The 24,816-nt window shown below is 44.6% G+C and overlaps 2 protein-coding genes across 2 annotated transcripts in view; both read left to right on the top strand.

Annotated features, from left to right (window-relative positions):
* Positions 1-1,890: 1,890 nt before the first annotated feature.
* nup42 (nucleoporin 42) lies at positions 1,891-14,208 on the top strand. The gene is made up of 7 exons (XM_036577883.1): positions 1,891-2,121; positions 3,621-3,882; positions 6,099-6,187; positions 8,601-8,677; positions 8,829-8,915; positions 11,625-11,745; positions 13,096-14,208. The coding sequence occupies exons 1-7, from the start codon at positions 1,992-1,994 to the stop codon at positions 13,659-13,661; spliced, it is 1,332 nt and encodes a 443-aa protein (XP_036433776.1). The 5' UTR covers positions 1,891-1,991; the 3' UTR covers positions 13,662-14,208.
* Positions 14,209-15,574: 1,366 nt separating this feature from the next.
* The window catches only part of tert (telomerase reverse transcriptase), a 29,241-nt gene continuing 19,999 nt past the window's right edge, over positions 15,575-24,816 (top strand). The window contains 2 exon segments of the mRNA XM_036577951.1: positions 15,575-15,817; positions 23,035-24,358. Coding sequence (XP_036433844.1) covers positions 15,623-15,817; positions 23,035-24,358 — 1,519 coding nt within the window. The 5' untranslated portion in view covers positions 15,575-15,622.

The following is a 24,816-nucleotide window of genomic DNA, read 5'->3' as shown; positions in this document are numbered from 1 at the left end:
ACAGATCAGGGAGAGACCTGATAAAGACCCCCCTTCAGTCTTATTCAGCTCAGTGAGAGACCTGATAAAGACCCCCTTCAGTCTTACTCACAGATCAGTGAGAGACCTAATAAAGACCCCCTTCAGTCTTATTCAGCTCAGTGAGAGACCTGATAAAGACTCCCTTCAGTCTTATTCACAGATCAGGGAGAGACCTGATAAAGACCCCCTTCAGTCTTATTCAGCTCAGTTAGAGACCTGATAAACACCCCCCTTCAGTCTTATTCACAGATCAGGGAGAGACCTGATAAAGACCCCCTTCAGTCTTATTCAGCTCAGTTAGAGACCTGATAAAGACCCCCTTCAGTCTTATTCACAGATCAGGGAGAGACCTGATAAATACCCCCCTTCAGTCTTATTCAGCTCAGTGAGAGACCTGATAAAGACCCCCTTCAGTCTTATTCAGCTCAGTGAGAGACCTGATAAAGACCCCCTTCAGTCTTACTCACAGATCAGGGAGAGACCTGATAAAGACCCCCTTCAGTCTTACTCACAGATCAGGGAGAGACCTGATAAAGACCCCCTTCAGTCTTACTCACAGATCAGTGAGAGACCTAATAAAGACCCCCTTCAGTCTTATTCACAGATCAGTGAGAGACCTAATAAAGACCCCCTTCAGTCTTACTCACAGATCAGGGAGAGACCTGATAAAGACCCCCTTCAGTCTTACTCACAGATCAGTGAGAGACCTAATAAAGACCCCCTTCAGTCTTACTCACAGATCAGGGAGAGACCTGATAAAGACTGGAGTCACATCACACACACACACACACACACACACACACATCATCTAAACCGGGAGTCACATCACTGCGCTGAACAATTCATACTGATCTCATTTTAACATGTAAACATTCACATTAATACATTAATAATATTATAATTACTATTAGTATTGCTGTTATTGTCATTGTTGTTACTAATATTATTATGGCACTGTATGTGGTTCTATAGAGAACCTTTTTGAACAGGGATCTGTATGGCACCAAGAAGGGTTCTGCTACTGTGACAATGTCAAGCTTGGAACAATAGCAGAACCCTTTCTGGTGCTTTATAGAACGATTTCAAGAAGGTTCTATATAGAACTATATACAACACATTTTTCCATCAATCTGAAGAACCATATCATCATGCAGAGAACCCATTTAAGCATGCAAATGGTTAGTTGAGAGTGCTTTATTAAATACCCTATCACTTCATTAAATACCCCCTTACTTTATTAAATACTGCTTCATTTCATCAAATACCCCCTTGCGTTATTAAATACTGCTTCAGTTTATTAAATACCCCCTTGCGTTATTAAATACTGCTTCAGTTTATTAAATACCCCCTTGCGTTATTAAATACTGCTTCAGTTTATTAAATACCCCCTTGCTTTATTAAATACTGCTTCAGTTTATTAAATACCCCTTTCGTTATTAAATACTGCTTCAGTTTATTAAATACCCCTTGCTTTATTAAATACTGCTTCAGTTTATTAAATACCCCCTTTCTTTATTAAATGCTGCTTCATTTCATAAAATACCCCCTTTCTTTATTAAATACTGCTTCAGTTTATCAAATACCATCTTGCTTTATTAAATACTGTTTCACTTCATCAAATACCCCCTTGCTTTATTAAATACCCTCTTTTCATTATTAACTACCCTCTTTTCTTTATTACATACCCCCTCGCTTTATTAAATACCCTAATTTCTTTATTCAATACCCCTCTTTCTTTCTGATATACCCCTCGTGCTTTGAGAATCTGCCCCTGGTGTTCTGCTGTACTGCAGCTCCTGCAGAACTACAGTGTAATACCGCGCTTCTCCTGCGGGTGTCAGTGCCGCGGCCTCCAGCGCTGAGTGCGCAGTGCAGCGCGGGCGCAGAGTAAGAGTGTAGCCTGAGCGCTAGCAGGAAGCGGTGTCGGTTCTGAGGCGGTGTCGGTCCAAAGCGGGTTTATTCGGTGTGAAATGACCGTCTGCAGCTTCTTCCTCCAGGGCCGGTGTCGGTACGGCGAGAAGTGCTGGAACGAGCACCCTAGAGGAGCAGGAGGAGGAGGAGGAGGAGGAGGAGGAGGAGGAGGAGGAGGAGGAGGAGGAGGTTAGCCGCCAAGCTAACATCACTAACATCACTAACATCCATAACACCAGGCTACAGTTCCCGTTCCACCTTAAATCGAGCGGTGATCTGAGTGTTCCCGTTCCACCTTAAACGGAGCGGTGATCTTTATTATAACACCAGGCTGAAGTCTGATTCTCACAGCTGCCCCTCTGAGTGTTCCCGTTCCACCTTAAATGGAGCGGTGATCTTTATTATAACACCAGGCTACAGTTCCCGTTCCACCTTAAATGGAGCGGTGATCTTTATTATAACGCCAGGCTGAGGTCTGATTCTCACAGCTGCCCCTCTGAGTGTTCCCGTTCACCTTAAATGGAGCGGTGATCTTTATTATAACACCAGGCTACAGTTCCCGTTCCACCTTAAATGGAGCGGTGATCTTTATTATAACACCAGGCTACAGTTCCCGTTCCACCTTAAATGGAGCGGTGATCTTTATTATAACGCCAGGCTGAGGTCTGATTCTCACAGCTGCCCCTCTGAGTGTTCCCATTCCACCTTAAACGGAGCGGTGATCTTTATTATAACACCAGGCTGATGTCTGATTCTCACAGCTGCCCCTCTGAGTGTTCCCGTTCCACCTTAAATGGAGCGGTGATCTTTATTATAACACCAGGCTGAAGTTCCCGTTCCACCTTAAATGGAGCGGTGATCTTTATTATAACACCAGGCTACAGTTCCCGTTCCACCTTAAATGGAGCGGTGATCTTTATTATAACACCAGGCTACAGTTCCCGTTCCACCTTAAATGGAGCGGTGATCTTTATTATAACGCCAGGCTGAGGTCTGATTCTCACAGCTGCCCCTCTGAGTGTTCCCGTTCCACCTTAAATGGAGCGGTGATCTTTATTATAACACCAGGCTGAAGTTCCCGTTCCACCTTAAACGGAGCGGTGATCTTTATTATAATGCCAGGCTGAGGTCTGATTCTCACAGCTGCCCCTCTGAGTGTTCCCATTCCACCTTAAACGGAGCGGTGATCTTTATTATAACACCAGGCTGAAGTTCCCGTTCCACCTTAAATGGAGCGGTGATCTTTATTAAGCCCGCGGCGTCAGATTTAAGGTGGAACAGGAAAACTCGAACACGAATTTGGCGAATGAGAAACTCACAGCAGCCTCGAGCGACTGATACAGTTACATATAGGCACACTGTGTGAAGGAGAACTTCACCGTCTTTTCAGAATTTCTCACTAATGCTTGATTTTTACTGTAACCTTTTAATTAAATAAGGGTTTATTTTATTATAAATCAGCTCTGTGCTCATCCTTTGGGTATAGTGGCCTTCAACAGCAACGTCCACCAGCGATACTGTTATATACGACTGTGTGTGTGAGTGTCTGTGTGTGTGGTTTAATACTGTCCTCCCTGAACGGTTGAGGAAGCTCCTTCACCATGATCGCTGCTCGTTGTCTGAAATCGTCCCGCTCAATGGGGAACAATGTTGTGGTCGATTTGTTGATGGTTGTTTTCTGTTTTCAGGTTTTGGTAACCGTGTGTGGGTTAACCCACAGTCTCAGCGCTCCGGGGGCGGCTACGTCCAGCCCTCCTCGTTCTCCCGTGGGGGGAGCGACTGGGGTCGAGGAGGAGGAGGGGGAGGAGGAGGGGGAGGAGGAGGAGGAGGAGGTGGGAGAGATGCAAAGAATTTCAGTTTCTCCGGCCAGAACAGGTACTCGGCCCTGGGCCCACAGAGCAGCTTCGACCGGAGAGGATCAGCCGCCACAGACGAGAATGAGAAACACCTGTGAGTGAATCCATTAACACAGTTCAGAAGCGTCTCCACCGTGAGTTCTTTTGTAACGGTAAAGACATGTATCCACCTCAAGCGAGCGGACCAGTGTTATGTGGAGTTTGTTATCCGGTGTGGACCAGAGGTTCTGCTTTTGAGTCCTGGTTCTTCTCAAGGTTCCTTCCTCTCACTCTGAGGCAGCTTGTCTTGCCACTGTTGTCCTTGGTGACGCTCGTTAGGGTTCGGACCCCTAAAACTGCTTTGTAATGACACTCGCCGTAAAAAGCACTATGTAAATATGCCTCAACGTCAGTTACTTAATGTCCTCTGAGAATCGTCTAACAGCTGGTAGTAGAGCGTTACATAGTCTACGCCTGACCACCTCGCCTCCGTGCTAACAGCTGGAGCACAGCGCTCTCTATATGTGTATGTTTCCGTTCATCAGGGTACAACAGTGGTTTTAAGGTCCAACTCTGTACCTCAAATAAGATTTTCTCAGAGGAAACGTACATATTTACCCACTCATAACCAAACGTTTTCAAACACAATGCTAAAATAAAAAACCTGAAGACGAGCCGGTCGAAAGCTGACGCTGTATTCTGTATTATGTAAAGCCGAGGCAGTTTATATAATAAATAAATCATAGACGACTGTCGGAGTGATGTTACAGCAGTTCTCAGACTGAGGTGATTCTTAGCGGTCGCCGTTCAGAATGTAAACAGAACCTAAAGAAGTTAGTCAAGTGGTCTGTTTTTGTCCATGTCAGCTGGCTGAATTCTTTCAGCTGTGTAAAGTCTTAATCACCAGCCACGGCATCTTCAGCTGCGCACACGAGCGTCAAGTTTGAGCTTAATTTGTCAGCTTTTGACTGCGTCAGTTATTTTCGCTACACTGAAATGCATTGTTCAGTTAGGCTGCCTGAACAAACTGTGCTGTTGCACCCACCTGAGTACAATTCAGAAACGCTTGTTGAGTTGAATGGAAACGTGCCAGTTCAAATATTGATTGTTTATCGGAAATAACAATAAATGGTCTTAAACTCTGGAGTTAATGTAGAACTGCTAATTCACCCTTTAACCCTGAAGATCAGCGCAGACTGCTGGTCACCATAGCAACACAGACAACAGTCTCGCCTAGCTAGTAGCTAACGAAACGGCAAAGAGAGAGATTTAAGATGAACATCGATAATTTGAAGACGAATGGACTTATTAGTGTTTATAATCACTCCAGCTGGTTTCCTGATACGTTTAATCTGCAACGAGAAACTAAAACACTAAAAAGTCGTGAAGCAGAAGTCAGTTTCTCATTCGCCAGCTTCTTGTTTGAATTTTCCCGTTCCACCTTAAATAGTGCAGCAGGTACATTCTGGTGCCTCAGGCACCATTTAAGGTGGAACGGAAAAATTAGATCAAGGAGCTGGAGAATGAGAAGCTTCAGCGTCGTAAAAAATCAAATGTTGAGAGACATTTTACAGGAAACTGCTCTACTTTTGAGGAAAAGTTTCCTGCTGGAGATGTGAGAAAAGCAGCTATAGCTGAGCTAAAGATTAAAGCAGAGCAAAGTAAGTCTGTGTTTTTGTTTATATTTTTTTATCCTATACTAGAACATCAGCACATACTGAGATATATTTTCAGCCTAGATGGTGAAACATTGCTTCAATAAAATGGACATAAAATGTTGTGGCTCCCAAGGTGGTTTGATTTTTGTTGAATGGCTCTTCTTAACGTTCGGGTTGTGACCCCTGAACTAAAGCGTCGCTCGAACATTTGTTGATGTGAATGTTTGTGTATTTGTTGATTGAAAGTTGATCAGTTAGTCAGTATCATCCCTAACACGGATTGGTTCAGCTCAGAAACATACAAATGTTATTTCAAAATAAAAGCCATGTTTGTGCAAAAATAGTGATCTCATTAAACAGTACGGCTGAACTGTAAAGAACACAGAAACCCTGTAAACTTTTAGTGGGAAAAAAGTTCAGCATGGGTGTGACCATAACATAAGCCCCACCCACTTCCTTCCCACTTTACTCTGATAGGCTGCACCCAGGTGCCACGTTGTGATCATTTACAGTGATTTATGTGGAACACAGTACATGAAAGTCATTTGAAAGTGAGCGAGTCGGCCGAACGATTCCTTTCCTCAGTACTGTATTGAAGTCGTATTCTGTAAATAGCAGTGATTGCTTGTAGTTGTTGAGTTTGTGTAATGCTCTGTGTGTGTCTGTTTGTCAGGGAGGCCATTCAGAAGGACATGGAGGTCTGGCAGAGTTCTGGACAGTGGGCGTTCTCCTGCTACTCCGTCCTCACCGCTCCCATTACAGGTGTTCTTCACCTCTGCAGTGCTTTAAAACACCTTCAGTAACCAGTTTATTCACTCAGTCTGAAAAAATAGTAGAAATCTTTATTAGAACTGACTGTTTGCCTAACTCTGAGAAAGTTCTGCCTTCCATAGACACTGGTGGTCAACTTTGCTCTGGATAAAAACATCTGCTTAATAAATAAATGTAAATGCAAGTTATTTTAGACACAGGGTTTAAATAGCCTGTAGTAGCATGTCATACACTGAACTTAGAGCTGGGCGATATGGCCACACATATCATCACGATAAACAGAATTCATATCATTCGATATCGATACATACCGCGATAAATGTCAAATCTTTATTTCTTTCAAGTCTCTCCTGAGTGGTCAGTTGCTGTTTTAAACTATCCTTTATGGTCAGAACACGACAAACACTCATCAAACAGTGGAACATTTCCAAATCTGTCTTGGGACAGTGGGAGAAAGTGTCTGGTGAGCTGTTTTTATCAGCTGGAAAAGCACGACCGCAGTTTTTGTAATCGTCATAATTTAAGAAAGAAAACAGATTATTTTAGCTGTCTGGTGACGAGCGCTCGGCTACCCCGCTACAAACGCTAAACAAGTGGCCAACAACAGAGCTAAACTCTTTAGTTTCTCAACAACGTCAACTTAGTACGACAGTAAACATAAACTGGCTTGGTAGGTCAGTGACGATCACACCGCCTCACTGCCGTCACTCCTACCATCCATATCAGAGCACATCACAGTATTCAGACACCAGCTAGCAACGACTGGGGTTCTCTACTCTATCATAGTAGTTTAAGGGGTGAACTACAATAAGTCAACACCAGGCAGACAGAGTCCTCCTTTTAGGAACGTTTAAACTGAAGGCGGTGCTTTTGTATCTTGTTTGATCTACAGTATCATCAATTCTCTGTGCTGTGTGAGTGACGGAGCTGCTTCAAGTTAGCCAGCTGCTAAAAACAGCTAGCCTGGGAAACTAGGCTTCTTCTGCTCTCCAATGCCTCACAGCTTCCTCAGTTTACTGTCGTTTAAATCAGGGCTGTAATTAACATGAACCACTTCATTCTTTCACTTTCGTTGCTTGGGAATGCACTAACTCTAAAATATGACTGAGCACTGTAACAGTGCTGTAGTTGAGAGGAGCAGACGTGATTTAACACCGCTAAAGCTGTTAGGATGTTAGGAAAGAGGTGAGTTCACTGTAGGACAGTACAGTTACACCACTGACCTCGTTGCTCACACTCGGTCACAGGAGAACAGATCGCCGGTCGCTCCACTCAAACAAGGAATGTGTAACTCCACATTCCAGACGCTGCTAAAGTATATTTGGCGACTCATTTTACTCGTTGCCCCCCTCTCGAATTAAGTTGAAAAAATCGAAAGTGTGCCCTCTCCTGGCGACAGCAGAGTGGTGTCGCTTTCCTTGCAGTAGAAAATGCCACCAGGGCTGTCACTAGAACGTGGAAGTTCTATCGAGGAAAGTTATATTGTGATAATTATTGTTATTGTTTTATCGCCCAGCCCTAACTGTACTCCATGCAGATATATATCAGTTTAATATCTGCTTTAATGTAATTACACTTTTGTTTCATAAGAATTAATTTGGATAACTCAAATGACACACATACAGCCTTTTTCAGACTTTTCCAGAACATTCAGATGGCCAGTCTGCATTAATATCTATTTTTATTTATCATTTAATTTGACTGAATGATCAGCATAACTGTCAGCAGCTGTGCTAATTAAAGCTAACTAGTTAGCTAACCTTAATGTTGTTCTGTAAGGTGATTTATGGTTAAACATCATATGTAAATTATTGTTAGTAAATACAGTAACGAAGATAAAGTTTATTCTAACTCAGAGTCTGTTAGTAGCTGAGTTCTATCCTTCAAACTGAACATTTCCTTAACTTTAATTAAGCTTCACGCACCATTAGGACATACCGTCAGATCACGGGTTGCTTTTTTTCCTCATCATAAGATCATCACGGTTTGTCCGGTGCCACGTATTGGTCAGTTTATGTGGTCACTGACATCCGTTGAGCTGATTATTTCCACCACCTTCCTGCACCTTTCCACCATTTCTTACTGTAATAATTTTGAAGAACTTACTGCCTCCGCCGTTCTCACTGCAGGTTTGTTCTAAGGAGTTTCTTAGGAGTTTGTCCTTCACTTCATTAAGAAAGGAACATTAGAGAGGATTGTAATTGGTTGATAGGCATGTCAGTCTTTCTCTTGCAAACAGTCAGTTCTGTATTAGACCTGTTAAAGAACAAAAGAAGGGGTTTTCCTTTTACAGGATTAGTGGAGTAGAGCAGCATCACCAAAATGATAGTGGAAATATTTTTTTGTTATTGTGTAAGATTCAGTGTTTGAACAGAGTGAGGTGACCCTCTGTGTATGTGTTCAGGATTCGTGGAGCTTTCTCCTGAGGAGTTGAGGTTGGAGTACTACACCAGCAGAGCCTCTGGGAATTTACAGTCTTACGTAAGCAAACTACATATAAACACTTCTAACACGTGCATTTACAGAGTTTGACACTCTTATCCAGACTGACCCTCAGTTTGTTTGGACTTTGGTGTGCAGACCTGTAATTTAAAGTGCTTTTCTGATTTCTTTCCTGTGTTGTGTGTTTCAGGGTAACTCAGTGCAACAGCTGGTGAATCAGTGGAGATCCAGAGTACAGGAGCTGAGGACCATGAACCCCTCCACACGCACCGCAATGGTGAGGAACATAACCAAACACCACAGTCGTACTGCAGGAAGCGATCCAGAACTCTGAAATAACTTGCTCTCTTAGTACAGGGAACGATCCAAAACCCTAAAACAACTCAGTTTTACTGCAGGGAACGATCCGAAAACCTGAAACAACTCAGTTTTACTGCAGGGAACGATCCGAAAACCTGAAACAACTCAGTTTTACTGCAGGGAACGATCCGAAACCCTGAAACAACTCAGTTTTACTGCAGGGAACGATCCGAAACCCTCAAATACCTCAGGCTTACTGCAGGGAATGATGGAAACCCTGAAACACCTCAGTTTTACTGCAGGGAATGATCCAAAACCCTAAAATAACTTGGTGTCTTAGTACAGGAAACGATCCAAAACCCTGAAACAACTCAGTCTTACTGCAGGGAGTGATGGAAACCCTGAAACTGCTTAGTCTTACTGCAGGGAACGATCCAAAACCCTGAAACAACTCAATTTTACTGCAGGGAACAATCCAAAACCCTGAAACTGCTCAATTTTACTGCAGGGAACAATCCAAAACCCTGAAACAACTCAGTTTTACTGCAGGGAATGATCCGAAACCCTGAAACAATTCAGTCTTACTGCAGGGAACGATCCGAAACCCTGAAACAATTCAGTCTTACTGCAGGGAACGATCTGAAACCCTGAAACAACTCAGTCTTACTGCAGGGAACGATCTGAAACCCTGAAACTGCTCAGTCTTACTGCAGGGAACGATCCAAAACCCTGAAACAACTCAATTTTACTGCAGGGAACGATCCAAAACCCTGAAACAACTCAATTTTACTGCAGGGAACGATCCAAAACCCTGAAACAACTCAGTTTTACTGCAGGGAATGATCCGAAACCCTGAAACAATTCAGTCTTACTGCAGGGAACAATCCGAAACCCTGAAACAACTCAGTCTTACTGCAGGGAACGATCCAAAACCCTGAAACCGTTCAGTCTTACTGCAGGGAACGATCCAAAACCCTGAAACAACTCAATTTTACTCTAGGGAACGATCCAAAACCCTGAAATAACTCAATTTTACTGTAGGGAACGATCCAAAACCCTGAAATAACTCAATTTTAAAGCAGGGAACGATCCAAAACCCTGAAATAACTCAGTCTTACTGCAGAGAACGATCCAAAACCCTGAAACTGCTCAGTCTTACTGCAGGGAACGATCCAAAACCCTGAAACAAGTCAATTTTACTGCAGGGAACGATCCAAAACCCTGAAACTGCTCAGTCTTACTGCAGGGAACGATCCAAAACCCTGAAACAACTCAATTTTACTGCAGGGAACAATCCGAAATCCAGGAACAACTCAGTCTTACTGCAGGAAACGATCCACAACCCTGAAACTGCTCAGTCTTACTGCAGGGAACGATCCAAAACCCTGAAACAACTCAATTTTACTGCAGGGAACGATCCAAAACCCTGAAACTGCTCAGTCTTACTGCAGGGAACGATCCAAAACCCTGAAACAAGTCAATTTTACTGCAGGGAACGATCCAAAACCCTGAAATAACTCAGTCTTACTGCAGGAAACGATCCAAAACCCTGAAACTGCTCAGTTTTACTGCGGGGAACGATCCAAAACCCTGAAACAACTCAGTCTTACTGCAGGGAACGATCCAAAACCCTGAAACTGCTCAGTCTTACTGCAGGGAACGATCCGAAACCCTGAAACAAGTCAATTTTACTGCAGGGAACGATCCGAAATCCAGAAACAACTCAATCTTACTGCAGGGAACGATCCACAACCCTGAAACAAGTCAATCTTACTGCAGGGAACGATCCGAAATCCAGAAACAACTCAGTCTTACTGCAGGGAACGATCCACAACCCTGAAACAACTCAATTTTACTGCAGGGAACGATCCAAAACCCTGAAACTGCTCAGTCTTACTGCAGGAAACGATCCAAAACCCTGAAACAACTCAATTTTATTGCAGGGAACGATCCAAAACCCTGAAACTGCTCAGTCTTACTGCAGGGAACGATCCACAACCCTGAAACAAGTCAATTTTACTGCAGGGAACGATCCAAAACCCTGAAACTGCTCAGTCTTACTGCAGGGAACGATCCACAACCCTGAAACAAGTCAATTTTACTGCAGGGAACGATCCAAAACCCTGAAACTGCTCAGTCTTATTGCAGGGAACGATCCAAAAACCCTCAAATACCTCAGGCTTACTGCAGGAAATGATCCAAAACCCTGAAACAACTCAGTCTTACTGTAGGGAACGATCCAAAACCCTGAAACAAGTCAATTTTACTGCAGGGAATGATCCGAAATCCAGAAACAACTCAGTCTTACTGCAGGAAACGATCCAAAACCCTGAAACTGCTCAGTCTTACCGCAGAGAACGATCCAAAACCCTGAAACAACTCAATTTTACTGCAGGGAACGATCCAAAACCCTGAAACTGCTCAGTCTTACTGCAGGAAACGATCCAAAACCCTGAAACAACTCAATTTTATTGCAGGGAACGATCCAAAACCCTGAAACAACCCAGTCTTACTGCAGGAAACGATCCAAAACCCTGAAACAACTCAGTTTTGCTGTAGGGAACAATCTAAAACCCTTAAACCTACAAATGTATGTAGCCAACACAGTGATACTGATTCTGATTGTAATGCATTACAGCAGAGTCCATTCAAAAGCATCTTTTTTACTGGTTTTTGATTTTCACAGATTTCAGAGTTAAGCAATCCAAGACCACAGTCATCATCAGGTGGAGGATTTCTCACATCTTCATCATCAGGGTTTGGGTCTTCGTCATCATCATCATCATCTTCTGGATTTAGTATAGGAGGTAGGTCCTGAGAACAAAGCAGGATTTCTCAATAAATCTGTTTACTTTATTACAAAAGTGAGTATAGATCAGTAATAAACAGTGGGCCTCTTTCACCAACCGTTCTTAAGAAAAAAAATTGGTTAGCACTTTATTTAGATAGTCCACTTCAGATGCTTTGTAGGTACTTAATTTACCTTCAGGTTGCATGCAACTAAATATCTACTAAAATGACCATTTTTTTTTTTTTTAACTCTAAACCTGCTCTAATCCCAACCCTACCCTTAACCTCAATCCAAAACCTAAACCCAACCCTCACCATGATCCTAGCTCTAACCCCACCACTGTTTACAGTCGACAGATAGTTTGTTAATCAATTTGTGTTATTGTTTGCTATCCGGTGTCGACCAGAGGAGGATGGTTCCCCTTCTGAGTCTTGGTTCCTCTCAAGGTTTCTTCCTCTTGCTCTTACGGAGTTTTTCCTTGCCACTGTCACCATTGGTGATGCTCATGAGGGTTTGGACCTGGATTTTTCTGCTTTGTGACAACACCTGTTGTAAAAAGCGCAATAAAAATAAACTTTGACTTGACTCGACAGGGCGTCACCTTGACTGCAAACAATAAACATACCTCAGTAATTCTAAAGATATATGACTTGATGGTCCTTAAGCAAAGTTAGAATTTAAAAAATCCTAACTCTTATTCAAATGGAGGCCTGATCAGGATTGTGTGGATGTTTCCGAGACGGTGACGTATCCATGGCGGCATCAACAAACCCATAGCAACTGAAAGGTGCTCCTAGCTTTTTAAAGCTTTGTTTTCTGGCAAGAATTGAACTTTGATTGTGTGTGTGATATTGAATTATGGAGGTCAAGCTGTCAGAAAATCTCTGCGTTAGCTTTGCGGCATGCTCTTTATTTTGCGCAGTGGGCTCAGTTTTCTTCTTGAGGTGTGTATCGTCAAATTTTATGGGGTATTATCTCCACCTACTGAGCTGTTGTGCTCATAGTTTTTGTGATCCTGTTTGAACGTCGAGGTTTTCCAAACACTGCTGTTTACGGTATGGTTTCTTTTTTGAAAATGGAGGGAAATATTGTAGCGGCTTTAATGTTGTTGTAAATAAGAGGAACCGAATCCTGGTCCTGAAACTCCATCCAGCACATCACAAGCCCTTCATTACCTAATCAGGTGTGCTAGATTGGGGTTGGAGCTAAACTCTGCAAGGTGGTAGATCTCCAGGGCCAGGATTAGCACGACTGCTGTGATTAATCACAGTCGATGCAGTGCACTGATGCACGTCTAGACCGTGGTGAGAGATTTGTATTTGACTTTAAGTTGTATTTGTATTTGAATCTTTATTTTTCCCCCCAGGATTTGGATCCGGTGCCCAGAGCAGTGCTGGTTTCAGCTTTGCCCCGTCCAACACCGGATTTGGATCAGCAGGAACCCAGGCCAGTTCGTCTGGATTCGGATCAGGTGGTGCCCAGCCCACCTCGCCTGGATTTGGATCAGGAAGTTCCCAGCCCAGTTCCTCTGGATTTGGTGGTTTTGGTTCGTCTGTTCCGTCCTCCGCTCCCTCCGCTTCCGCCTTCTCCTTTGCTCCTCCTGCAGCGAGTAAAAGCTCTTCCGGAGGGTTCGGATCTGCTGCAGGATTCAGCTTCGCCCCCTCCACAGCCACTGCATCTACAGGAGGCGGCTTTGGAGGCGGCTTTGGCTCCTCCGCTCCAGCAGCAGGTGGCAATCTGTTCAGCCAGGTAGGCAGCAGCAGTAGCGGTGGGTTTGGTGGGGGTTCGGGAGCTGCTGGGGCTTCTGGAGAAAACCTCTTCACCCCTCAGAGTGAACTCACACCAGAGGAGCTGAAGGAGTTCACAGCCAAACGATTCACGCTGGGTCAGATTCCCCTCAGACCACCGCCCGCCGAACTGCTAGCCGTCTAAAACGACGGACTCGTGCTAACATGCTAAGCAATAACTTGGAGATAAATTAGCCGATCAGCCAAGACATCTGTAGTCTGAAGATTGTGTCGTTAGCTTTGTACTGGAGGCTAATGTGGCTAACAGTACAGCTAACAGTGCTTCAAGTTAACTTCAAGATGCCACTGTTCTGAGTTATGCTAACGTACGTCAGTCCATGTTTATAGATAACAGTGAGTCATACAGAGTCAGAAACCACAGAATCAGGTCTAACCGGTGATGCTAATTAAGCTTTCATTACGTAGATTAATTATAATCCTTATAATCCTCATAGCTTCTGTAGTGAAACTAAAGAAACAGACCTTCAGACTCCAGGCGTGTCCTGGCTGATCGACTGCATTAGAGGTGCAGGATTTGATTCCTATTTATTTTTGATATTTTTCTGTTTGGTTATTCTCCTGTAAATGATGAATGTATGTAAAATGTCATTGATCCAGATCTGATCCCTGTTTAAGTGCACACTCACACTTTGTGGTGAGACTTTTAGAGCTTTATCATAATAAAAATGATTTTGGATGAAGAACTGTGTTTTATGACTGATATTTAAGATTAAGCAGGTATTTGAATAGAATATTATATGACGCTGTGTGGAGTCATGAAATATTTAATATTTAAATACATGTTTAAAGGTTTTTATAGTATCCACATTACAGTACATCTACACCTTTGTCGTTTTGTGCTTGTTTGAAATCTCCAGTTCTCCACTGCATTGTGTTAAAGGTTCATGATAAACAAACCAACAGAGACGGAGTTACTTGGAAAAAATCCGGTTCCATTGACTTCCATTATAGGTTAAGAGTGTTTTTCCCTGCTCCTGTAAAGGTGCCATTGTGGTGCTACGACAGCGACGGTATGTTTAGATGTTTAGGAACATACATACTAGTGAAGGTTCCACAAGAAATGTCGACAGGAACGTTTGCGCAACTAGCAGAGATATAAATTCAAATTGACAGATTTAGATTTTTGTGCTGTCGCCTCTGAGAAATCCAGCCGGCTCTGCGATTGAGAACCGAAATGAAGCTCGGTTGATGGTTTAAATTTCCACTAAAGACGCTTATGATGGACATAATAATGACGTCACTAATGGTCGTCCTCTAGACCCGGGGTTCTCAACCTTCTCCGCCTCAGGGCCCACATTGAGAAATCCTGCTCTAGACCACAAATGGACTGCAAAGTACTGTTTGATGGTCCTCGGGCCAATACTGAGGGAGGGCCGGGGGTCCATAGTGGGCATGTGAGGGCACTTTGTCCTAAATATCAGTGAAATATAAAATGCTTTCAGATGGTAAACAATATGAGAACAAGCCTTCAACAACAGCGCCTAAAGGCAGCACTGTGCCCCTCACGTCTAGGAACAACACAGACAGAATTTCCAGAAAAGAGCTTTTTAAGGAGAAAAGTTGAGCCCAGTGAGCCTTCAAGCTTTCTACTGATAAATAGTTGGGCTTTGAGCTGGAGAAGGTGGAGAACCCAGTTCTAGACTTACAGCAATGGTCAGTTTCTGACCACAGAGTCACTGTTGTTTTTAGCTGATAGTCCACCACCCAAAAAACATCTCCTCTACAGCAGCCCTGGGCTCCGAAACTGACCACCGAAGGTGGGTGTTTCCAATAAAGTGGCCAGTTAGCAGACGCACAGGAAGAGTGTTTCTAATAAAGTGGCCAGTTAGTAGAAGCACAGGGTGGGTGTTTCTAATAAAGTGGACAGTTAGTGGAAGCACAAGGTGGGTGTTTCTAATAAAGTGGCCACTTAGTGGAAGCACAACGTAGGCGTTTCTAATAAAGTCTCTGTGACTTTAAGGGGTGCCGAGCTCTCCTCCAATCCCGTTGTCCCGTCCGAACCGGATGTTGCTCCGGCGTGTGAGCGCGTGCGGGTAGTGTGGTCTGTGGGTGGCAGTGTGGTGATAGTGTGTGTGTGTGTGTGATATGCTGTGTGTGCTGCAGAGTGTGTACTCCTCCGTCCAGACGCTGCTCTCCTTCTCAGAAAGCGTGCAGTACTCGGATGGCCGCGCGGCGGCGCTGCTCCTCGACTCGGACCCCACGCGCCTCAGGAACCTCGTGGCGGGGCTCGTGGTGTGCTCGGAGGACACGCGCGTGCCTCGCGCCGCCAGCCGCGCTCAGGTCTGTGTGCGCCTCGAGTTTCTGATCGCCTGTGATTGATCGTCTGTGATTGATCGTCTGTGATTGATCGTCTGTGATTGATCGCTTTAACGTTGTTTGTATACGGTGATTGCCGGCTGACGCGTTGACTCTCCGTTGCTATAGTAATGGCGCGCTGCCTAGCGACGTGTTTGTTTACTACGGTGGGCCGTCGGGGCCAAAAAGCGTGGAAATGCACACGTCTGGTTGTAGCCCAGCGTTCACTAATGGCGCTTTTCCACCACATGGTACCGACTCGACCCGACCCGACTCGCTTTTGGTACCAGGTACTTCACTCTCCACTGCAGATAAAGTACCTGCTGAACAAAACAGCACAGATTAGCAAGCATTTCATGGTGGTCTATACTGGTTTAGGATGGTCAGATTCTGGTTTAGCTGGTCACCCCTGCATGGTCATGCTGGTTGACCAGCATACCAAGCATCAAAACACAACATGGTACTGAACCAGGGAACTGGTTTAGCTGGTGACCAGCCATGCTGGTCAATGCTGGTTTTCCTAGCAGGGCGACCCCTCAGCGTACTATCACGGTGCAGATCCCAGATGGTAAGAGGACAGTGCGCCTCTGTTGGTCCAATGCCAGCAAAGCATGGCTCTTTATTTAGTGTTTTCCCAGTAGCCCAGTGGGGCTTACGCAAAGTGTCAGACAAAATGTCACATTTCCTCACTCATTTTCCACTCACAGCCCAGTTTACTGGGTCCATTCTGTTTATCTTAGTGAATTAGTTTAGTGAATAATGTTAACAGTACTATTATAAATAAAGCTGGTTATACAGCTGTAATTAATCTAGCACAGCATCAGCAACAGCATTGTCAACATTTGAATTTGATGTCAACAACATGTTCCAAAAAAGTTGGGACGGGGGCCTGTTTACCACTGTGTTTCATCACCTCTTCTTTAACACACTCTGTAAGTGTTTGGGAACTGAGGAGACACTGCTGTAGTTTAGAAAGTGAAATGTTTTCCTGTTCTTGTTTGATACAGGATTTCAGCTGATCATCAGTTCAGGGTCTCCTTTACCGTATTTTTCATTTCATAATGAGGCAAATGTTTTCAGTGGTGACAGTTCTGGACTGCAGGCAGGTCAGTTTAGCACCTGGACTCTTTTAATACGGAGCAATGCTGCTGTAATACATGCAGAATGTGGTTTGACATTGTCTTGCTGAAATAATCAAGGCCTTCCCTGAAAAAGACGTCGTCTGGATGGCAGCATATGTTGCCAAAACATGTATATATCGTTCAGCATTAATGGTGCCTTCACAGATGTGTACGTCACTCATGCCATGTGCACTAATGCCCCCTACACCATCATGAATACTGGCTTTTGAACTGTGCACTGATAACAAGCTGGGTGTCTTTAGCCCGGAGGACACAGTGTCCATGATTTCCATAAAGAATTTCAAATGTTGATTCGTCAGACCACAGGACACTTTTCCACTTCCCCTCAGTCCATTTTAAATGAGCTCAGGCCCAGAGAAGGTGGCAGTGTTTCTGGATCCTGTTTATGTACAGTTTCTTCTTTGCGTTTTAGAGTTTTAACTTGCATTTGTGGATGCAGTGATGAACTGTTTTCACAGACAGTGGTTTTCAGAAGTGTTTCTGAGCCCATGCAGTGATTTCCACTACAGAATCATGTCTGTTTTTAATGCAGTGCTGTCTGAGGGCCCAAAGATCACGGCCAGCAAATACTGGTTTTTGGCCTTGTCCCTTACATACAGAGATTTCTCCAGATTCTCTGAATCTTTTAATGATATTCTGTACTGTAGATGATGAAAAGCAGAAGTTCTTTGATATTTTATGTTGAGAAACGTTATTCTTGAATTGTTGCACTATTTGATGGTGCAGTCTTTCACAGAGTGGTGAACCCCTCCTCATCTTTACTTCTGAAAGACTCCGCCTCTCTGAGATGCTCTTTATACCCAATCATGTTACTGACCTGTTGCCAATCAACCACCAGGTGTTAGCATTACACAACTTTACCAGCCTTTTGTTCCCCCGTCCCAACTTTTTTGGGACGTGTTGTTGGCATCAAATTCAAAATGGTGTTGTAATATTAGCCTTAGTTTATTTTACAAAAATAAGTTTGTCTGCATTTGTTTGATTTGTGGTTATTTCTCATTGATTTACTCTTAGATTGAAAGAGTAAATCAATGAAAAATAACCACAAAATGACTCCAGACTCTACATCAGCTCCAGTTCCTGAAGTGCTGGTGTCTAGAGCAGAGATTTTTCTGCTTAAACGAGTGCAGTCGGACTTTTATTTTGGAAACTACCATCTGTCTCCAGAGCAGCCTCCATGTAAATTTTAATGGAAAGCAGTGATGCGTTCTGGCAGCAGTGATGCGTTTTAGCTATGTGTGGAGCTATGGAGTCAGCTGTGGAGTTAACTGTGGAGCTATGGAGTTAGCTATGGAGTTAACTGTGGAGCTATGGAGTTAGCTATGGAGTTAACTGTGGAGCTATGGAGTTAGCTATGGAGTTAGCTGTGGAGTCAGCTGTGGAGCTATGGAGTTAGCTATGGAGTTAACTGTGGAGCTGTGGAGTTAGCTGTGGAGTTAGCTGTGGAGTTAGCTGTGGAGTTAGCTGTGGAGTTAACTATGGAGCTGTGGAGTTAGCTGTGGAGTTAACTGTGGAGCTGTGGAGTTGGCTGTGGAGTTATCTGTGGAGCTATGGAGTTAACTGTGGAGTTATCTGTGGAGCTATGGAGTTAACTGTGGAGTCAACTGTGGAGCTATGGAGTTAACTGTGGAGTTATCTGTGGAGCTATGGAGTCAACTGTGGAGCTATGGAGTTAACTGTGGAGTTAGCTGTGGAGCTATGGAGTTAGCTGTGGAGTCAGCTGTGGAGTTAGCTGTGGAGCTATGGAGTCAGCTGTGGAGTTATCTGTGGAGTTAGCTGTGGAGCTATGGAGTTAGCTGTGGAGTTAGCTGTAGAGGTATGGAGTCAGCTGTGGAGTTAGCTGTGGAGCCGTGGAGTTAACTGTGGAGTCAACTGTGGAGCTATGGAGTTAACTGTGGAGTTAACGGTGGAGTTAGCTATGGAGCTATGGGGTTAGCTATGGAGTTAACTGTGGAGTTATCTGTAGAGGTATGGAGTCAGCTGTGGAGTTAGCTGTGGAGCCGTGGAGTTAACTGTGGAGTCAACTGTGGAGCTATGGAGTTTACTGTGGAGTTAACGGTGGAGTTAGCTATGGAGCTATGGGGTTAGCTATGGAGTTAACTGTGGAGTTATCTGTGGAGTTAGCTGTGGAGCTATGGAGTTAAGTGTGGAGTTAGCTGTGAATTTAGCTGTGGAGCTGTGGAGTCAGCTGTGGAGTCAGCTATGGAGTTAGCTGTGGAGTTAGCTGTGGAGTTAGCTGTGGAGTTAACTGGAGTTAGCTGTGGATCTATGGAGTTAAGTGTGGAGTTAGCTGTGAATTTAGCTGTGGAGCTGTGGAGTCAGCTGTGGAGTTAGCTGTGGATCTATGGAGTTAAGTGTGGAGTTAGCTCTGAATTTAGCTGTGGAGCTGTGGAGTCAGCTGTGGAGTTAGCTGTGGATCTATGGAGTTAAGTGTGGAGTTAGCTGTGAATTTATCTGTGGAGTTAGCTGTGGAGTTAACTGTGGAGTTAGCTGTGGAGTTAGCTGTGGATCTATGGAGTTAGCTGTGGATCTATGGAGTTAGCTGTGGATCTATGGAGTTAGCTGTGGATCTAGGAAATTTAACTACAGAGTTGGCTGTGGGGTCAGCTGTGTAATTAGCTGTGTAATTAGCCTTGGAGTTACCCGTGGAGTTAGCCATAGAGTTAGCTGTGGGATTATCCTTGGAATTAGCTGTGGATTTAGGGTGATATAGAACGTGGAGTTACATCTTGCTAAAAATGAAGTAGCAAAAAGCTAAACACACACACACACACACACACACACACACACACACACACACACACATACCGGCCGGGGGGCGTGTTACATCATCATGGTCCTCAACGCCACTGAAGATGCTTTCCACAAACCAGAGAACTGAAATCTGCTGAACCCCAGGCACCCTCTGTCTCAGATCCAGACCGCTTCTGAGAGGGGATCAGAGCTGAAAGCCATCCACGCCGAGATAAAGCCGTTTGTGTTTAGCTCGATCTCTTTGATAAGCTGTACATGCTCTACTCAGCCCTGTCACTGTTGTTGTCTAAGCGGAAGCAGCATAACCCAGCAGTGCAACCCTGTTAGCAGAAAGAACCCGGAACTGTTAAAAGGACTATCATGCAGAACATTCTAGAAAATCGTTTAAACGCTGATATCTGTGGAGTAAGAACAGCTGCAGTCTCATGAGAAAGTACCTGTTCATCGTGCTGGCTTAGTTCCCACGTGGAAGTCCAGGTGACGATCTGCTGCGAGGCTCTGCCTCTGTGACTCCTGTAAACAAGGTAATCTGGGAAATCTCGCATCCTGGACCTGCTGGAACCTGAAGGTCTTGGCAGACGGAGGTTTTGTCATCTGAGATGCGCTGGCAGGTACGGGCACATGACTGATCGCCTCACGATTCAGACGGTTCAGCCAAAAGGACCGCTCAGCAGGGGTGGGGATGGTCCAGTATGCACCAGAACGCTCCGGAATGCCTTTCCAGGAGTGAACGCTGACACTGAACACTGTTTTGGCTCTAATTTCCAAACCTCGGCAGTTGTTTTGTTGTAATAACCACACATAGCTGGTTTCTCACTGTTTCTAAAGCATGTGCATGAACTGAAGTCCAGCCTACAGCCTTGTCCAGCCAATGGAAAGCAGCGGCACAGGAGGCTCCGCCCACCAAGTCTCCATGGTAACGCATTCTGTCCGTGTGTTCGGAAGTCAAAAGCTGCTGAGAAACTCAGTTTCTGCTGTCGTCTGACCATCCAGTCTACTACAATTAATATTTTTTGATGAACTGTTTAAAATTTCAGTGAGCTAATTTTAAAACGTTCACAATAAATTAAAGCGCCCAGTCCAGGAGGAACTAACGACTGGTCCAGAGCTGACTAGCCTGCTAACGTCCGCCTTCCACTGCGTATTAGACAGAGAAGTGTAAGAAGACGTTGCGGAATTGAAACTGCTCAAAGGGTTGTTAGCATGGTGAAATGGTTCTTCAGCTTGATGGATTGATGGAGATTCTATATAGCACTAAAAAGGGTTCTGCTACTGTGACGAAGTCAAACTTGTAACAGAAAGGTTCTTTATAGAACCATCTACAACACATTCTCCATCAATCTGAAGAACCCTTTCACCATGCGAAGAATCCTTATTCATGCAGAGGGTTCTTTGAATGTTCATGGTTCTATATAGAGCCATTATCTTTACTAAAGAACCATTGAAGAACCACCTTTATTAAGGCTGCAGCTCACTCCTATATGATGTCATCTACTGAGCCAGAGAAACACAGCTGAAACAGGGGTGAGACGGAAGGCAGGAGGCTGACGGAGCTGTTTTAGGCATATGAAAAAAAAATAATAATTAGGAAATGATGAGATATCAGGAGGATCTAAAAATGCTTGGAAAAATAGGCTAAACAGCTAAACAAGCATCCATACTTACATGAAGAGCGGCACTAAACAAGTAGGTGGAAAACTGAGAGTATGTAGGAAAGCGAAGTTCAGGCACGTAAGATCCGGCACACTTACAGGATTCAGGCTGACCAACAAACAGAAACGAGGATTAATACACACTCACTGTCCACTGTATCAGCTCCACTGACCATACAGTTTCACTCTGTAGTTCTACAGTTACAGACTGTAGTCCATCTGTTTCTTTGATACTTTGTTACCCTGTTCTTCTGTGATCAGGACCCCCATGGACCCCCACAGAGCAGGTATTATTTGGGTGGTGGGTCATTCTCAGCCCTTTATGTAACACTGACGTGGTGGTGGTGTGTTAATGTGTGTTGCACTGGTGCGAGCGGATCAGACACAGCAGTTAATGCAGTGTTTTGGTGCCGTATCTCCAGAGTTCTGTCTTCCTCCTCCAGCCGTTCATTCTGAGCGTTTGTAGGCCGAGGCAGGCTGAGGCAGGCCGGGGCAGGCCGAGGCTGGCCTCAGATGAGTATTTGTGTTTCGTGTCTTGTTGAGTTGTCAGCTGTGGTGAGAGATGCTGTGGGTTCTGCAGGAATGAGCTGGAGGTGTTTGTGGGTTTGGCAGTTCTGCATGTCAGCCTAACATCACAAGGCCATTTTATTCTAGAGCTTAGATCCAGCACAGAACAGGCTGCAGACAGCTGCTGTAGTGAAACTGCGTTTGGAAACAGCAGGATTTTAAGCATGCAGGGCACTACAGCAACCCAAAAACCTGTGCTGTTTCCTACATGCATCTGTTCCGCTCCTGCTTCTTTCCCCTGGTCGGTCATAGCCGGGCATGTTGGTCTTCTATAGTAAACAAAAACACAGACACAGCTTGAGGTTTAACTTTAGAGTTAAGTTAGTGTATTTAATGTGTGTTAAATAAATAAAAAAAAATTTTTTGCTTGATTTTCAGAGTAATTTCCAAATAGCAGACAGTTTTGGGCCGATTCTAGCTTTCATACACGAGTGGTGAAATGGAGTATAACAGCTATTAACTGAACTTTAAAACATGCACATTGTAACCCAGTTTTGGGCCGATTCTGGCTTTCATGCATGAGTGGTGGTTGACTACCTGGCAGATGTTAGGCATGCAGGCCAGAATAGGGCCAGATGCTGGGCAGTTTCATATGGTTTTACCTCATGTTTGTATTTGTGGGCCAATTCTGGTGTGAATATTGTGGACCAACAATGTAGTTGGATCCGATTTGGGCCACATTCATTAGTTCTACTCACTCTACAGTGTGTGTTCCAGGTTTGGGCCAAGGACCCAGCCATATACTGGGCCAGGACAAACCCAAGGATGCTAACTGGGAAGCTATGAAATAAAATCATCAAACATGAAAGAAATTAAAATATTGTTTCCTGAAACATTTCAACAATTTAATTTGCTGTAACAGACATGTATCAGACATACGTGTATGATCTATAGGTCATGCATATGCCTGACATTTAATAATTAGATATGTGTTCACGACATCTATTTTATGATGTATAAATTATGTAAAAAAGGAATTAACGTTAATTCATATATATTCATCCACAATCCCTGCTCTTACATCCCTCCCCTAGATTAAACGTTGAGGATGTCCGCTAAGCAAACTTCATTCTCCTTTTCTTCCCAGCTGGCCACGCTGCCCGAGGTGTTGGCGTTCGTGCTGAACCACATGAAGAGGAAGAAGAAGAGGAACGTCATAAGCTTTGGCTATCACTATAGCGACCGGCAGGGGAACTGGGACCCCTTCAAGTTCCACGGTGCTGTCTCCCAAAGTGCTGCCTTCATCAGTGGTAGCGAGCTGTGGGCCAAGATCAACCAGCGGCTGGGCACTGAGGTCACCAAATACCTGCTGCAAGAGTGCTCGGTGTTCGTCACTGCGCCCCCTTCCTGTCTGGTGCAGGTTTGCGGCGTGCCTGTTTATGACCTGGTACCTGTGCGCACCTGGTCTGGGTTCTTCCTCACCTCCGGCCCACCTGTCGCCTGTGGCAGCAGCAAGAGAGGGGGAAACAAGCCTAGAGTGAGAAAAACTAGCAAAAAGAGAAAGAATGAAGAAGGACAAAGTGGTTCCACCACCTGTGGAACCGAGACCGAGGCAAGCAAAGGTAGAAAACCAGCCAACACTAAAAAGAGAAAGATAGACAAAGTAGAAGAAGGAGCCCAAGATGTAGAAAGCACTAGAAAGAGAAAAAGAGGAGGAGGAGATGGAGAAGAAAGCGAAAGAAGAGAGGACGAGGGTAGTGAAGCCAAGAAGAAATGTCTTGATGTCGCAGAACATGCCAACAGTCATCCTGAAGAGCCTCCAGTAGAGACGAACAGAACAGATTCTGTCCAGTCAGAGTGGGTGGAGTCAGCCTCATCAGGCCCAGCCGCTAAAGAGGGATCATCCAGTTGGAAGCCGAGTGACCAGCCTCCTCCACGCCCCTCCCACTGCTCCATCCGGGTACTCAGCATGCTCTATTGCGGCCGCGGCATGAAGGGCTTCCTCCTCAACCGGAAGATACGGAGAGGAGTGGGCGGAGCCAGGCGCCTTCAAGGGGCGGAGCTTGCGAGGATAATCTTCCTCCAGGGTTTGTCCGGAGCAGAACCGAAACCAAGAAAGCTTCCCAAACGTTTTTTCAGAATGGTGCCCCTCTTCAGCCAGTTGCTACGGCAACACAGGAAGTGCCCCTACGCCCACTTCTTGCGTAAGAAGTGCTCAGGCAGGGAGGGGAAGGAAGACCTGTCGTCGCTGCTGGTCTCCCACTGCTCCTTCTACAGGGTCTACCTGTTCATCAGGGAGTGTGTACGGTACGTCGTTCCGCACGAACTCTGGGGCTCTGAGCAGAACCTGCTGAACTTCTTGTCCCGCGTAAAGCATTTCCTGCGTCTAGGGAAGTTCGAGAGGCTGTCGCTGGCTCAGGTGATGTGGAGGATGAAGGTGAGCGACTGCAGCTGGATCGGACACCAAAAACGTAAGTTCTCACGGAGTTCTCCAGTTACCCACCATGAGGAACCAGGAGGTTCACTGTCGCACGGGCCAATTATAAATACCTCATATTTTACATTTATATACATTGTGCAGAACAGAATCCTCAACCGCTAACTCTAATCTCAGCTGTGTGAGTGTTCAGTGTGTCAGTTTTCTCCAAGTGTGTATCTTTTTGTTGTTGTTGCTATTAGACCAACTACAGTTTTGCACTAAATGATAAATAAACATCTAAACCATAAATACTTTTCTAAGGCAATATTTTGTTAAAAAACAAAATGTAAAGTTTTTAGCACTGGAGCTACGAGGCTAATGTAGCTAACAAGTAATGGAAACATTTGTACGCTAATTAACATATTGCTAACTGCATGCCTGGTTACATGCTTGTCTCAAAACGTGTGGAGATGTTCAGTGGTTTCTGACACTGTTACTGATAACTGATAC

Source organism: Colossoma macropomum, unplaced genomic scaffold (genome assembly GCF_904425465.1).
Source record: "Colossoma macropomum unplaced genomic scaffold, Colossoma_macropomum, whole genome shotgun sequence".
Classification (NCBI taxonomy): domain Eukaryota; kingdom Metazoa; phylum Chordata; class Actinopteri; order Characiformes; family Serrasalmidae; genus Colossoma; species Colossoma macropomum.
The sequence above is the reverse complement of the archived record's forward strand: the minus strand, read 5'-3'. Positions and strand labels throughout refer to the sequence as shown.